This window comes from Macaca thibetana, chromosome 14 (genome assembly GCF_024542745.1).
Source record: "Macaca thibetana thibetana isolate TM-01 chromosome 14, ASM2454274v1, whole genome shotgun sequence".
NCBI classification, from domain to species: domain Eukaryota; kingdom Metazoa; phylum Chordata; class Mammalia; order Primates; family Cercopithecidae; genus Macaca; species Macaca thibetana.
In genome coordinates this window covers 15790005-15806698 of record NC_065591.1, presented here as the reverse complement: position 1 = coordinate 15806698, position 16694 = coordinate 15790005, and the positions used below count along the sequence as shown (strand labels likewise).

The following is a 16694-nucleotide window of genomic DNA, read 5'->3' as shown; positions in this document are numbered from 1 at the left end:
CAAACAAAAGCGACCTGTGGGTAGGTAGGAACAGGCTTACAGTACAGATGAGAAAGCAGAGCTTGGAGGGCTCAAGCGATTTGCCAAGCAGAGGTCCAAGCCGAGGTCTCTCTGAATCCCAAGTTAATTCCATCTATCATATCACCACACCCCTGACCACCCTCTCTGCCCCAGGGAGAGTCTCCGCCCACTCCAGCCACTCACGTGTAATTGACTTCCTCAGGGGCAGGAAAGGCTTCGATGGGCCAGTTGAGGGCGCAGTTCAGAAAGATAAGGCAGGCCAGGCCAGACCAGGTAAACATGATGACCACGAAGGCCACACCGGCATCGTAGATCAGCTGTGAGAGGAGGGGGCAGGCCCGTGGGGGAGACTGCCTGGCCCCAGACCCCACCAAGGTAGATCCCAGGCCTCAGAGGCCTTAAAGAAGGTCTCTTCTCCCCTTGTCCTTGTGCCCAATTTGCAGATGAGGAAACCAAGACCAGAAGTTTAGAGTCAGACTCAGAAGACCCATCATTCCTCTTTCTTTTTCACTTGAGCTCCCCTAGAGAGCTATGAAGTAGTCTCCACAAAGCCTGAAGCTGCTGGCCACTGGCTCAAAATGTCTCTGAAATTTCCATTATCTTAAAAAGATACATACATTTTTGCCTATGACTCCACAAACATTCATGTTCATGTTCACACAAAAATGTCCACTTCATATGTATGTACAAAGGAAACTTAGAACTCTAGGTTTACCGGGCCTAACTGTGTTTATCGTGCCCCTTCCTGGCACGTTCCCCGGGGGAAAAGGCAAACCCAGACTGCTCATGCTCAGCCTTATCTCACCTTTCCCAGGTGCTCCCAGTGCAATCACTCGGGGTCGGGGTCGGGGAGAGGGAGGTGCAAGTGCTCTGCCTAAGGGCTCTCAACCCCAGGGCAGGTAAGTTCTCATTTGAATGAGATTCTGTGCAAATGCGTCAGCCCCTCTTATGGAAGAAGCTGGTGCACAGAGAAGACCTTCTGTTTTCTCGTCCTCCCCATGCCATGTGAACAGGATGACTAATGTCTGCTCTCCCCTTAGGCTCCTGCTCAAACCTTTTTCTCTGCAGTCTTGGACCTTGGGGCTTCTTCCTCTCTAGGGGCAGGACAGAGCTTCAAAGGGCCACACACCCAAATGTGTGGAGGTAAGATCTGGCTCCTCAAACACTACTTCAGTTGAAAAGAAGGGAGAACTGCCCACCCTCCATGCCTGCCCACCAGAACAACTGATGGCCTCCCACCCATGCGCTCTCTCAAACTCCTTTGGAGACACTGAGCAGAAGTACCTTCTTCGGTACTCTTTGTAAAGTGCAAAACGGTATGCAGTTTGGTACTGCCCACAATGGAGGTTGAGGAGCATGGCATGGCTCAGTCAAAGGGTGCTTTGATATTTGACAGAGGAAATAGGGGCCCCCAGTTGCACTGAGCTAAAACTTTGGTCTCCTGGCTTCCAGGGACACCAGGTTGACCTGTCCAGGATCCAGCCTGGCATAAACTCACTTTGTGACCTTGGACCAAACCACCCAGCCTCTCTGGAAGGTGTGGAAAAATGTGGCCCCAAAGGCTGAATAAAGCCAGCGAGTCAGGGACCTTGAATGCGTGTGAAGGGGCTAGACTTGATTCTGTAGGTGAAGCTAAACCACTGAAGGTTTTTCCGCAGTGTGTGAGCCAGTTCCCCATCTGGGATCCTTCTGGAAGTCATGTGAGTGACAGATTACAGAGAAAAAGAATCAGAGGCAGGGAGACCAGCTGAGAAAGCTTGCCTTGGCCCAGGAGAGACGGGGAAGGCCTGCACTGGGATGATGACAGAGAAAGGAGAGCGCAGAAGTCAAACCCGTGGGTCAGCACTAGCTGCTGCTCACTCAGCCCCACCCAGTTCTTGTGTCAAGACAAAAAGAAAACCCAGGTGGCCTCACTGGCCCCCCAAGCAGCTCCATACCTTGATTCCTGGGAATGTGATGGCAGAAGAAGCATAAGAGCCAATCATGAGGGCCATTAACGTGGAGCGCAGGTTCCCAAACATGTTGGGCAACTGAGGGGGGAAAGCAGCACCCATGAGGTGGGGACACCCTGACCCTCGCCCAGCGTTCCCAGCCCTGCTCCATACAACAGCCCCGGGAGACGCAGCAGCAAAGCCCCAAGGCAAAACAAACAGAAAAATCAATGTGGGAAACTGTACTCTGCCCCCTGCCTACACACTCACAGTGCACTTTAGCTTCAAAAAGGCTCCCAGACACCCCTCAGAGAGACATTTTGTTAATTTTGTTTAATCCCAGATTTCCCAAGTTTGTTACGTAACACCTCTGAGCAACGCATGGAATAGGTGCTTAAGAAACACTGATCTGGGCTGGGCGCAGTGGCTCACGCGTGTAATCCCAGCACTTTGGGAAGCTGGCGGGAAGCCTGAGGTCAGGAGTTCAAGATCAGCCTGGACAACATGGTGAAACCTCATCTCTACCAAAAACACAAAAATCAGCTGGGCATGGTGGCAGGCACCTGTAATCCCAGCTACTCGGGAGGCTGAGGCAGGAGAATCGCTTGAACCTGGGAGGTGGAGGTTGCAGTGAGCTGAGATCACTCCACTGCCCTCTAGCCTGGGTGACACAGGGACACTATGTCCCCACCCACCAAAAAAAAGAAAAGAAAAGAAAGAAACAGTGATCTTATCCAACCCATTTTAGATGAGAAAATTGACACCCAGGGAGGAAAAGTGTACACAAGTTCACAGAGCACATTAGTGGCTTTCTCCCCATTGTTAGACTGTCCCAGCCCTAACCCAAGGCTGTGACCATGGCTGTGTCCCGGTAATAGGCAGTGCCTCTTAACCCTCTCGGTTGGCATCCCAGCCCAGTTTCTGCTTAATCAGGACAAATCACGTCCTGGGAGGTGAGGGTGGAAATAAGGGAGGGAATGGAGGCAGGGCAGACCAAGTCTCCAGAGGAGGTGGCTCTGACGCACAGCAGGGTCAGAACCCCCACCAGGAGAGAATTTAATTGATCATGTGTTCCACTCACCTGCCTCAGCCAAGCCCTCAGGGCAGGGGAAGGCAAAGTCAGGATGCCCTTCGCACACACCCTCCTCTGGCCCCACCATCCTCCCCGAGTCACTAGATCCCACAGCTGAGAAGGACCTTAGGATTCGTACAAAGCCTAAACCCATTCCACAGAGGGGGAAACTGAGACTCTGAAAGGAGGCCTCAATAGCTCTGGTAAAGAAGGCGTTTAGGCCGGGCGCGGGAGCTCACGTCTGTAATCCCAGCACTTTGGGAGGCCGAGGTAGGTGGATTGCCTGAGCTCAGGAGTTCGCAACCAGCCTGAGCAACACGGTGAAACCCCGTCTCTACTAAAATACAAAAAAATTAGCCAGGCGTGGCGGCGTACGCCTGTAGTCTCAGCTACTTGGGAGGCTGAGGCAGGAGAATTGCTTGAACCTGGGAGGCGGAGGTTGCAGTGAGCCGAGATCGCGCCACAGAACTCCAGCCTGGGCGACACAGCGAGAGTGCGTCTCAAAAAAAAAAAAAAAAAAAAAAAAAAAGTGTTTAAACACAGACGATAACTAAATTCTCCTTCCCCCTCCTACCGAAGTGGCTGGCTCAGGAAAAACCTCTACCTACTCAGGCAGAGGTTTTCCTGCACCCTGCATCTGTGAGGCACCGCTGCCAAGGACGCCAGGGAAGAGTGCCAGGCCTGGAGAGGGCAGGGCCCTCTCTCCTCCAAGGGGCCACAAACGCTGTCTCCGCCCGGTACCGTGGGTAGAGCGAGGCCGGCCGGATAACCCCGGGCTGGCGGCCTTGCAGCGCGCGTGGCAACAGCAGCTGGGCCCGCAGGACGCAGCACCATACGTGCTGGTCCAAGTCTAGGCCAAGAGCAGCGGCCCAGGGGGCGGGGCCGGCCGGAGGGAGCGGGGAGTGGCTGAGGGGCGGCGCCGGCGCCGGACCCTGCCATTGGCTGGAGGTTACAGGAGGCGGGGATATAGCGGGAAGGAGCTGCTGGTCAAACCCCACCCGGCAGCCACGAGGGTCTGAGGCCAAGCCCCGGAGAGAAGGGATTTAGGGCCCTGGGCCAAGTTGCACAGCAGGGAGAAGGGGCTGCGCTGAGGGGCGGGGAGAAAGGGATCCGCTTCCTTCCTTGAGAGTTGTGAAATGCTCCCGGTTGGAATTAAAGGCGGCTGCTGGGGCGAGGTGAAATTCAGCCAAAACCACCCAGTCAGGAAGCCCTTCTCAGAGAGAAACAGTCCGAGCCAGCCCGGCCAGGAACCTTCCCATCCACCCTCCCGACACTCCTAAGCTTTTAACGCGTGTACACACTCACATAAATAAACACACTTAGAACAACACACATACACAACTCACCACATGTAATAAAAGGTCAAGCCACGTGCACGATGAAGTGTCGACAGTTTCATATGGTTCAACCTGGTACACTCACAAACACACCTACCAACTCATGGCTTTTACAGGGACAGGGTCACACACCCACTCTCCCACGGCATGGCAAGCATGCACACGCTGTCTCAAGCTGCTCCCTCCCCCTCACGATCATGTTACCCAGTTTTATTTTCTTCCCAGCACCTATGACTACTGACATAATTTATTAGTTTACTTGTTTATTCGGTTGTCTGTGCCCCTCACCCCCGAAAGGTAACCTCCAGCGGGGAGGATGATGTGGTCAGTCCTGACAGTGCTGTAATCCAGGACCTAGAACAGAGCTCCATAGACATTCATGGGCTCTGTACACACAAACACACACATTAACATACAGCCTGACACACAGCCTCATCCACACACGCACAGCCTCACACCTGCTCTTTGCAGCCACCCTGCAGTTTCTCCACACATCCACTTGATGTAGTGATCTGCGTCCACAGGCCCCTCCCCCAGCCCACTCACTCTGCCCTCACCCCACTTGGGGGAATTCTGCGGCCAGGCCAGGCCTGTAACACTCACCGTGAGTGAAGTGAACGTTAGGCAGATGCCACCAAAGCCATTCAGGGACAGCGCCAGGAATATCAATGGAGACAGAACTGGAAAGGGGAAAGCGGCAGATGAGGGCATTTGGGGAGCTGTGGGAAGCCAAGGGCAGGAGCTGGGGTAAACATCCACCTTCATCCCACCCATTCTTTTCTTGTGGAGCCACAAGAGGACAGACAGCTCACCTTCCACGTCCCGGGAGGCCAGGGCCATGAGGGTGCAGGACGCAGCGAAGCAGGCACTGTGGAGACACAGGGAAGGGCAAGGGGTTGGCCTGTGAGCGCCTCCCCTCCCCTTCCCCTGCAGCATGGTCTCTGTCCTCCAGTTCCCCATAGCCCAGCCACCTCACCTGCCAACCAGCCGCACGGGTCGAGGGCCAAAGCGGTCCATGAGGATCCCCAATGGCAGGGTGGTGGCACTGAGCACAAAGGAACCGATGGTGAAGCCCAGGTTGAGCATCTCATCCTGCCGGTCACAGCCCGGCCACCTGCGCTGCTCATCCTGGGTGCTGTTGGTGCTGTTCTCAGCTGAGGAGGGGAAAGGGAGGGCTCAGCACATGAAAACAGGAACAGCTGGGCACAGGAGACAGCAGCCTGCAGTCAGGGGACCTGCTTTCAAATCCCATGCCAGGTGCCTTTAGGGGTACCCTAGAGTCACATCTCCTCTGACGGGGCTGCTCTAGAAATGGCAGCAGTTAGTACCTGACCCTGGGAGAGTCTTGCACACACACGGCCTGAGGCTTCAACTAGCTCAAATGAAATACTGGACATAAAAGTATTTACCAAGTTGTAATATGCACTCAGTGTCCAAGCTTAGGGGGTTGTGGACCCCCAACAAGAAGTGCCCCCATATCTAGAGGCAAAGGCAAAGGCAGTGAGTGGTGCTCTAATGGCTATAACAAGAATTCATTAAAATGGCCAGGCGTGGTAGTGCATGCCTGTAATCCCACCACTTTGGGAGGCTGAGACAGGCAGATCGCTTGAGCCTACAAGTTTGAGACCAGCCTGGGCAACACGGTAAAACCCCATCTCTAAATACAAAAAAATAAAAGACATTTAGAAAGAATTCACTAAAACTTAGAGGACGCTTTCCCGATAAATGATAGTCTGAAAAATAATTACTAACACTTACTGAGCACTTAACTGTGTTCCAGGCACTATTCTAAACATAACAGCCCCATGAGTCAGTTAATACAGTTATCCCATTCCCCAGGTGATAGCTGAGGTACAGAACGAGGACCAGTCACTGCCCTCCAGTCCCCTCTAAAAGTCCACCTGGAGGACTTGTCCTTAACGGTAAACCGCCAACTCGGAGTTGTGACAAGTTAAGGAGAAAAGCTAGTGATAGGAGATAAAGGGTTGCTTCGCTTTACTCAGTGCTCAGTGAGTCATGAGGTGGCTGCCCCAGGCCTCCAATTTGTCACTTGGCAGCATTGCCAAGGGCAAACTCTGGGTACACCTGGGGCAGGCAGACAGACCAGGGTCTGAATTCCCACCACCAGCCTTACTAGCTGTGCCCCTTGACCAAGTAACTTCCTCCTTGTCTGTAAACTGGACCAAAGAATGCCTAACCCATGACCTGCTTAGGAGGATTCAACTGGAGACAGTAAACCAAGAGCTTTGCACAGTGCCTGGCCCAGAGAAAGTGCTCCTGAAGGATCTGACGAAGGGGTAGCTGACCCTCCTGGTGGGTCATGTGGTAAGCATGTACTCTAGGAGCTGGGCATCCACACTGCATGAGACAGGAAGTTCTCAGCTCTAGAGTGACAGGTGCTGCTAAAAGAACAAACCAGGCCAGATGCAGCAGCTCACACCTGTAATCCCAGGACTTTGGGAGGCCAAGGTGGGTGCATCTCTTGAGCCCAGGAGTTCAAGACCAGCCTGAGCAACACTGGGAAACCTTGTCTTTACAAAACGTATTTTAAAAATTAGCCGAGCATGGTGATGCATGTCTGTAGTTCCAGCTACCCGGGAGGCTGAGGTGGGAGGACTGCTTGAGCCCGGGAGGTCAAGGCTGCAGTGAGCCGTGATCACACCATTGCACTCCAGCCTGGGTGACAGAGCAAGGCCCTGTCTCAAAAAAAAAAAAAAAGAGAGAAAGAAAGAAAGAAAAAGAAAACAAACAAAAAAACCAACAAGGGGAAAAGGGGATGTGACAATGCCTGGATACGAGGGGGTGGTATAGAACATCTGCCCTCAGTGGTGAAAACAACCTGACTTTATGTATCCAAAGGGCGTGCAGGCGGCAGAAGAGTAAGGGTAAAGGGATCTGTGTGTTAACATAAGGAAGAACACAAAGGCCTGGCAGATCCTGAGTGCTGACCAACCAGGGAAGGAACCGTCCTGGGCAACAGAGAGTCTTCTTTAGTACCAGCTGCCAAGGAGGTGAGGAAAGTGCTCAGACACCTCCAGGAAGCACTTAGGGGGTTGGACCACACAGCCTTTGGGTATCAGGCTAGCCCTATAATTTAGTGATCTTTGTGATCACTGTTCATTTCTCTACAGGTGTTGTTTTTTTTTTTTTTTTTGAGACAGGGTCTCACTCTGTCACCCAGACTGGAGTGCAATGGTGCAATTACAGCTCATTGCGCCTTTGACTTCCAAGCTCACTGTAGCCTTGACCTCCCGAGCTCAAGTGATACCCCCACCTCAGCCTCCTGAGTAGGTGTGTCTACAGGTGCACGCCACCACATCGGGCTAGTTTTTGTATTTTTTCTAGAGACGGGGTTTCAACATGTTGCCCAGGCTGGTCTCGAACTCCTGGGCCCAAGTGATCTGCCTGCCTGGACCTCCCAAAGTGCTGGGATTAGAGACATGAGCAACTGTGCCCGGCCTCTCTACAGGTTTATCTGCATTGGTTTATTCATTCTACACCCACTTACTAGATATTTACTATACACCAGCACTGTGTTGGGACAATGTGTAAAGCAAGAAGAAATGCAAAAATGATTTAGACCAGAAGCTGCACACCGGTGACAAGAAATGGCCCCCATTCATGTTTTGCTTGGTTGGCAATGTTGATCCATCCTTATAGTGTTGTAAATTATAATTGGGTGCCAGTTTAAATTCAGGAGTTATCACATAAAAATCCAGATTTTTGTCTTCTCTTTAAAAACTTAGAAGATCTGGGCATGACTGTAGCTGAGTGGAGGCCATCCTTTTTGCCAGGGCTTGCCTTCTCAAGGTCATACACGTCCTCACCTCTTTTAATTCCCATACATTTGCTATCCTACACCTGCCCTGCTTTACCCAATTATTAGCAAATGCCTGGCCCCAACTGGCATTTCCATTTGCAGTCCCTGAATTAGACACTGTTCCTGTTCCTAAGTGTTTGATAATCAAATGACAATTTCCCTCACAAACAATCCCACTAGCATGCAAATTAACACCTACTTCATGCTAAACAATCCGCTCTGTCACCCAGCTGGATGCAAATTAACAGCTCACTGCAAGCTACCATTCTCCTGCCTCAGCCTCCCGATAGCTGGGACTACAGTGCCATTTTTTATAGAGAACCTCGTGATCCCCCGTCTCGGCCTCCCAAAGTTTAAGGCTTGAGCCACCTTGCTAGTATTTTCTATAGAGAATCCCATTTAAACCTTGCAACAACCCTAAAAGGTGAGTACAATGGTCCCCATTTTATAAATGGTAAAAGATCCAAGATGCAAAGCAATTCAGTTACCCAGCTTTTAACAGGCAGGCTCAGATTCAAACTCAAGATAATCTCCAAAGTCAACAGTTTTCCACTGCACCAAAGGGCCTCTGTGTTACATGGGCCAGTTTGCTTAGTAAGTTTCTCAAGCACACGTCAGTGCCAGAAAGGACATGTGCTCTTCCACTAAAGGAGAATCCAGTCCCATGAACTGCTAATGACTTAGTGTCAATTCATACATCCATTCCTGTTTTATGGATCAGCCTTTTATGAGTTTCACCAATGAGTTCATTCATAAGGCTTGATCACTCTGAGCAGTTGGATAAAATCCAGATTCTGAACTAAGAGGGGAGCCAGCCCAAGATGCCAAGACCTCTTAGAGCTGTGTCCATGTTAATGACAACAGAAAAGGTCTTCGGCGGGGCCGGGCGCGGTGGCTCACGCCTGTAATCCCAGCACTTTGGGAGGCCGAGGCAGGCGGATCACAAGGTCAGGAGATCGAGACCATCCTGGCTAACACGGTGAAACCCCATCTCTACTAAAAAAATACAAAAAAAAAATTTGCTGGAGGTGGCGGCGGGCGCCTGTAGTCCCAGCTACTCGGGAAGCTGAGACAGGAGAATGGTGTGAACCCGGGAGGCGGAGCTCACAATGAGCTGAGATCACACCACTGCACTCCAGCCTGGGCGACAGAGTGAGACCTCCATCTCAAAAAAAAAAACAAAAGGTCTTTGGCATCAACCCCCCACCCCAACATTTACAGACAAATAAAGCAAAGCACAGGATGGGATTCGAAGCCAGGGAAAGCAGTGTTTCCTAATATGTGGTATGCATAGCATGTAGGCACTCAAGATGGGTTCAGGAAGTAACATGGAGCAGTTTTTAAGGTTTCATAGTTAATTGTTATTTGAATGTTTATTTAAAACATACATTGGCCAGGCGCAGTGGCTCACACCTGTAATCCCAGCACTTTGGGAAGCCAAGGCAGGTGGATCACTTGAGATCAGGAGTTCAAGACTCACCTGGCCAACATGGTGAAACCGTCTCTACTAAAAATATAAAAATTAGCTGGGTGTGATGGTGGGTGCTTGTAATCCCAGCTACTCCAGAGGCTGAGGCAGGAGAATCACTTGAACCTGGGAGGCAGAGGTTCCAGTGAGCCGAGATCACATCACTGCACTCCAGCCTGGGCTGCAGAGACAGACTCCATCTAAAAAAACTAACTAACAAAAAAAATAAAATAAAATAACAAAATAACATAAAATAAATAAAATAACATAAAAAATAAAATAACAAAATAAAATAAAAAACGATGTATATATGTACATCTATATGTATGAGAAACATATATGTATATGTATAACTTGTGGGGGTGGGTAACAGCTAACTCAGTATTCCAAGAATATTACACTTTAGAATGAAGCTATTTTTTTTAAGTAGACTGATTCAAAAGGAATTATTAGTAAATAACAGTAGCTATGGCACATAGAAATGGTAAAATCATGAAGGTGAACTGCAAATGACTAGGTCTAGGAAACAATGGAAAATGGGATGGTTGTGAAGCATCTGGAGTCTGGAAGAGCTGGGTTCAAATTCTAATTCCACTAGCTGTGCTGCAGAAACTCTCTGAGGCTCCATTATTTCATCTGGGAAATGGGGACAGTGGTCTCAACCACCTGAGAGGCTGGCTCTGAGAACTGTCACACATACATGCACAGCGAACACTCACAAAATGATCCTATTTTCTTTGTCTCCCTGCTTACCGTTCCTTTCCTAACCCCATGATGCTTCCCTTTCCTGCCTCAGACAAGGTCACATTCAGCAAAAACACCTTAGGGGTTGGGTGGTGGTTCATGCCTATAATCCCAGCACTTTGGGAGGCCAAGACAGGAGGATCGCTTGAGTCCAAGAGTTTGAGACTAACCCTGGCAACATAGTGAGACCCCATCTATACAAAAAATAAAAACATTAGCTGAGCATAGTGGTGCACACCTGTAGTCCCTGCTACTCCAGAGGCTGAGGTGGGAGGATCACTTGAACCTGGGAGGTGGAGGCCGCAATGAGCTGAGACCACACCATTGCACTCCAGCTTGGGTGACAAAGTGATACCCTGTCTCAAAAAATAAAAATAAATTAATCAAATAAAATTTAAAAATTAGCCAGGTGTGGTGGTGTGCACCTGTAGTCCAAGCTACTCAGGAGGCTGAGGTGGGAGGATTGCTTGAGCCTGGGAGGTCAAGGTTGCAGTGAGCATTGATCATGCCACTGCACTCCAGCCTGGTGACTGAGTGAGACCATGTCTCAAAAACAAACAAACGACAACAACAAAATCTTAGGATTGGGCTCTGGCTGGTTTCTCGTCTATGGCTGGATTCCCCCAGGAGAGCCCTGGGCCATTGGAGGTTGGGGACATCCACATTATTCCCATGAGTCCCAGTAGAAAGGTTCTGGAGTCCAATGTGAAACTGAATCTTTACTCCACCCTTTATTTACTAGCTGTGTGACCTCACACAAGTTACTTAGCATCTCTGAGCTTCAGGTTCCTCTTCTATAAAATGGAGTTAATAATAATAATATCTGTATCACAGATTTGTTGTGAGTACTAAATATCTAACTAACAAATAGTAAATGCCTAAAGAACTTTAGCAATTGTTTTATTTGGGCACTTATGCTGGATATAGTTTGTGATAAATTGAACTGCCTCTGCCTAAATTCTGAGAAACAGAGGCTCCGTTAGCTGTGATACCCTTATAGGTAGGTCAGAGGACGTGGCCAGGTAACCCCAAAGCCAATATTAGCGAATGCTTCAATAATGAGTTCCAGGCCAGGCACAGTGCCTCACATCTGCAATCCCAGCACTTTGGGAGGCTAAGGTGAGAAGATCACTTGAGCCCAGGAGTTCAAGACCAGCCCTGACAACATAATGAGAACCTGTCTCTACAAAAAAATAAAAATAAAGAATTTACCCGAGGCTGGGTGCAGAGGCTCATGCCTGTAATCCCAGCACTTTAGGAGGCCAAGACAGGTGGATCACTTGAGGCCAGGAGTTCAAGACCAGCCTGGGCAACATGATGAAATCCCGTCTAGGCCGGGCGCGGTGGCTCAAGCCTGTAATCCCAGCACTTTGGGAGGCCGAGGCGGGTGGATCACGAGGTCAGGAGATCGAGACTATCCTGGCTAACATGGTGAAACCCCGTCTCTACTAAAAATACAAAAAACTAGCCGGGCGTGGTGGCGGGCGCCTGTAGTCTCAGCTACTTGGGAGGCTGAGGCGGGAGAATGGCGTGAACCCGGGAGGCGGAGTTTGCAGTGAGCCGAGATCACGCCACTGCACTCCAGCCTGGGAGACACAGCGAGACTCCGCCTCAAAAAAAAAAAAAAAAAAAAAAAAAAATCCCGTCTCTACCAAAAATACAAAAAAATTAGCTGGGTGTGGTGACACAGGCCCGTAATCCCAGCTACTCGGGAGGTTGAGGCAGGAGAATCACTTGAACCTGAGAGGCGGAGGTTACAGTGAGCAGTGATTGCGCTGCTGCACTCCAGCCTGGGTGATGAAGCAAGACTGTCTCAAAAAATAAAAATAAAAAATAAAAAATTAGCCGTGCATGGTGGTACATGCCTGTGGTCCCAGCTACTTAGGGGGATGAGACCTAAGGATCACTTGTATCCAGGAGGCCGAAGATGCACTGAGCCGTGTTTGTACCACTGGACTCCAGCCTGGGTAAGAGAACAAGACCCCATCTCTAAAATAATAATAATTGTAATAATAATAATGAGTTCCTCATTTGTTGAACTCTTTATATTTTTGTTAAATGATATCATTTGATCCTTACATCACTGTTCTTTGGGAGAAAGGTTGACAATTGTCCAGTTTGTTTTATAGACTTGGAAAGAATGGAGATCCAGAGAAGATAAGGTCATATGCAAATAACAGCAAAGCCAGGTCCAGAAGGTAGTAACAATCCCATCTGTAGTCTGAAATGTTATCTGCTTCCTCTCATTTCATTTTCACAACAGTGCTATAAGGTAGGGATTATTGGCCCCATTTTACCATATGGGGTAATTGAGGTATTAAGAAAATTAAGTGCCGGTGCGGTGGCTCATGCCTGTAATCCCAGCACTTTAGGAGGTCAAGGAAGGTGGATTACCTGACGTCAGGAGGTCGAGACCAGCCTGCCCAATATGGTGAAACACCATTTCTACTAAAATTACAAAAATTAGCCAGGCGTGGTGGTATGCACCTGCAGTCCCAGCTACTCGGGAGTCTGAGGCAGGAGAATCGCTTGAACCTGGGAGGCAGAGGTTGCAGTGGGGTGAGATCGCACCACCACACTCCAGCCTGGGCAACAGAGCGAGATAAGAAAAGAAAGAAAGAAAGAAAAAGAAAATTAAGTAACTGGCTTCAATCACCCAACAGCACATAGCGGAGTTGGAAGCCTGCCTCTTGCCACACACTATGGCAACATACATTCCTGGTCTATGTTCTTGGGACACTATAGAAGAAGACTGACACCCAAAGTGAATAAAGTTCCAAGAAGCAGAAAGCAGACACTTTTGATCATGCAGCATGACTGAGGCCGATCAGGGAACAGCACCCGCAGTCAGCCCAACAGCCTCAAGGATTAAGGCTGGGGTCCCTTGAAGGGAAGAGAGGTAGGTAGAGATAGGCATGTTGTACCCTACTTTGCAAGAATGGACAAATAAGTCCTGGAAAATTTAAAAAATTAGCCAGGTGTGGAAGCACACGCCTGTAGTCCTAGCTACTCAGGAGGCTGAGGTGGGAAGATCACATGAGTACAGAAGTTCGAGGCTGCAGCAATGATCGCACCACTGCACTCCTGCCTGGCTGACAGAGTGAGACCCCATCTCAAAAAGAAAACAAAACAAAAAAACAACAAATAAATTCTGAGAAAAGGACCGGGCACGGTGGCTCCCACCTGTAATCCCAGCACTTTGGGAGGTAGAGGCGGATGGATCACTTGAGGCCGGGAGTTTCAGAAAAGCCTGGCCAACAGGTGAAACTGCGTCTTTACTAAAAATACAAAAATTAGCCAAGCATGGTGGTACATGCCTGTAATACCAGCTACTCAGGAGTCTGAGGCAGGAGAACTGCTTGAACCCAGCAGGCAGAGGTTGCACTGAGCCAAGATGAAGCTATTGAACTCCAGCCTGGGTGACAGAGACTCTGTCGAAAGAGAAAAGAAAGAGAAAAGAAAGAGAAGAAAAAAAGAAGAGAAGAAAAGAAGAGAAGAGAAAAAGAGAAAGAAGAATTCTGAGAAAAAGAGAAAGAGAAGAGAAGAGAAGAGAAGAGAAGAAGAGAAGAGAAGAGAAGAGAGAAGAGAAAGGAAAGGAAAGAAATTAATTCTGAGAAAAAGAGAGGAATTCACTGTGGTCACCTCTAGTAATCCCTAACAGCCAGATTTAGAAGCATACCCACTTCTGGGCAATTTACAACACCCGGTGGATATCTCACACTATACACAAAATCAACTCAAAATGGATCAAGGATCTAACTATAAGAGTTAAAACTACCAAACTCTATGAAAACACAGGCCGGGTGTGGTGGCTCACACCTGTAATCCCAGCACTTTGGGAGGCCAAGGCAGGTGGATCACGAGGTCAGGAGACTGAGACTATCCTGGTCAATATGGTGAAACCCTGTCTCTACTAAAAATACAAAAATTAGCCAGGCATGGTGATGGGCGCCTGTAGTCCCAGCTACTCAGGAGGCTGAGGCAGGAGAATTGCTTGAATCCAGGAGGCAGAGGCTGCAGTGAGCCAAGATTACGCCACTACACTCCAGCCTGGGCGACAGAGCGAGATTCCGTCTCAAAAAAAAAAAAAAGAAAGAAAGAAAACACAGGCCGGGCGCGGTGGCTCACACCTGTAATCCCAGTACTTTGGGAGGCCGAGACAGGCGGATCACAAGGTCAGGAGATCGAGACCATCCTGGCTAACACGGTGAAACCCGGTCTCTACTAAAAATACAAAAAACTAGCCGGGTGCGGTAGCGGGTGCCTGTAGTCCCAGCTACTCGGGAGGCTGAGGCAGGAGAATGGCGTGAACCCAGGAGGTGGAGCTTGCAGTGAGCCGAGATCGTGCCACTGCACTCCACACTCCAGCCTGGATGACAGAGCGAGACTCCGTCTCAAAAAAAAAAAAAAGAAAACACAGGTGTAAATCTTTGTGACCTGAGATTAGGCAATAGTTCCTTAAACATGACACCAAAACACAAGTGGCAAAAGAGAAAAATAGGAAATTGGACTTCAATGTTAAAAACTGTTGTGCACTAAAGGACACCAAAAGAAACTGAAAGACAACCCAGCAATGGAAGAAACATTTTTGCAAATCATATATAGGAGACCTATATCTAGAATATAAAGAACTCTTACATCTCAGTAATAGAAAGATAACCTAATTTTAAAGCGGGCAAAGGATCTGAATAGACCTTTCTCCAAAGATATACCAAAAGCCAATAAGCACATGAAAAGATGCTCAACATCATTGGTCAGCAGGGAAACACAAATCAAAATCACAAAAATACTCTTTACATCCACTAGGATGGCTATGATAAAAAAAAGATGGGCAGGCCGGGCGCGGTGGCTCACGCCTGTAATCCTAGCACTTTGGGAGGCTGAGGTGGGCAAATCACTTGAAGTCAGGAGTTCAAAACCAGCCTGGCCAACGTGGCGAAACCCCATCTCTACTGAAAATACAAAAAATTAGCCAGGCATGGTGGTGGACGCCTGTAATCCCATCTACTCAGGAGGCTGAGACCAGAGAATTGCTTGAACCCGGGAGGCGGAGAGGTTGCAGTGAACTGAGATCGTGCCATTGCATTCCAGCCTGGGCGACAGAGTGAGACTCCGTCTCAAAAAATAAAAATAAAAAATACAAAAAGATGGGCAACGACACATATTGTTCAGGCTACAAAGAAAGTGGAACACACATCACTGCTAACAGGAATGTAAAATAGGCTGGTCCCACTACAGTGGTGTTTACACCTAATCGATCAAAACCAGTTCCTTCTCCACTCCCACTGCTTCACTTGACTAGTCTTAAAAATACATATATGAGAAATTAAAAATTAAAAAATTAAAATTAAATTTAAAAAATTTTAAGGGAGGCCAGGCCCAGTGGCTCACGCCTGTAATCCCAGCACTTTGGGAGGCTCAGGTGGGGTGGATCACCTGAGGTCAGGATTTCGAGACCAGCCTGGACAACATGGTGAAACCCCGTCTCTACTAAAAATACAAAAATTAGCCGGGCATGGTGGCGGGCGCCTGTAATTCCAGCTACTCAGGAGGCTGAGGCAGGAGAATCGCTTGAACACAGGAGGCGGAGGTTGCCGTGAGCTGAGATAGCGCCATTGCACTCCAGCCTGGGCAACAAGAGAGAAACTCCATCTCAGAAAAAAAAATTTATTTTTAAGAATGTGAAATAGTGTAGCCACTTTGAAAAACAATTTGGCAGCTCCTCAAAATGTTAAACATAGTTACCTTTACAATTGACCAGCAATACCTAAGAAAAATGAAAGAATATGTTGACATTAAAAACTTGTACAAGGGCCAGGTGTGGTGGCTCAAGCCTATAATCCCAACACTTTGGGAGGCTCAGGAGGGAGGATCACTTGAGCCCAGGAGTTCGAGACCAGTCTTGGCAACATAGCATGACCCAGTCTCTACAAAACAAATTTAAAAATTAGCTGGATGTGGTGATGTGGGCCTGTAGTCCCAACTCTTCTGGAGGCTGAGGTGGGAGGATCATTTAAGCCCAGGAGGTTGAAGTTGCAGTGAATTGTGATTGCACCGCTGCACTCCAGCCTGGGTCACAGAGTGAGACCCTGTCTCAAAAAAAAAAATCCAGAAGAACATTTGGGTCTCACTCTGTGGCCCAGGCTGGAATGCAGTGGCGCAGTCATAGCTCTCTGCAGATTCAAACTCCTGGCCTCAAGTGATCCTCCTGCCTTGGCCTTGAAATGAGCGTGGATTACAGATGAGCCACCACACCCAGCCAGACCATTATTCATAATAGCCAAAACGTGAAAACAACCCA

The 16694-nt window shown here is 48.9% G+C and overlaps 2 protein-coding genes across 5 annotated transcripts in view; one reads left to right on the top strand and one right to left on the bottom strand.

Annotated features, from left to right (window-relative positions):
* SERPING1 (serpin family G member 1) overlaps window positions 1–16694 on the top strand; it is a 437682-nt gene that overhangs the window by 313555 nt on the left and 107433 nt on the right. The gene's annotated exons all lie outside the window — the stretch shown is intronic.
* Window positions 1–16694, bottom strand: part of SLC43A1 (solute carrier family 43 member 1) — a 32418-nt gene that overhangs the window by 11207 nt on the left and 4517 nt on the right. For all 4 annotated transcript variants that reach the window (XM_050758514.1, XM_050758516.1, XM_050758513.1 and 1 more), the window contains exons 3-7: window positions 5338–5515; window positions 5174–5229; window positions 4965–5041; window positions 1959–2051; window positions 205–338 (exon numbers count right to left, since the gene is read on the bottom strand). In XM_050758514.1, coding sequence (XP_050614471.1) covers window positions 205–338; window positions 1959–2051; window positions 4965–5041; window positions 5174–5229; window positions 5338–5515 — 538 coding nt within the window. The remainder of the gene's footprint in view (window positions 1–204; window positions 339–1958; window positions 2052–4964; window positions 5042–5173; window positions 5230–5337; window positions 5516–16694) is intronic.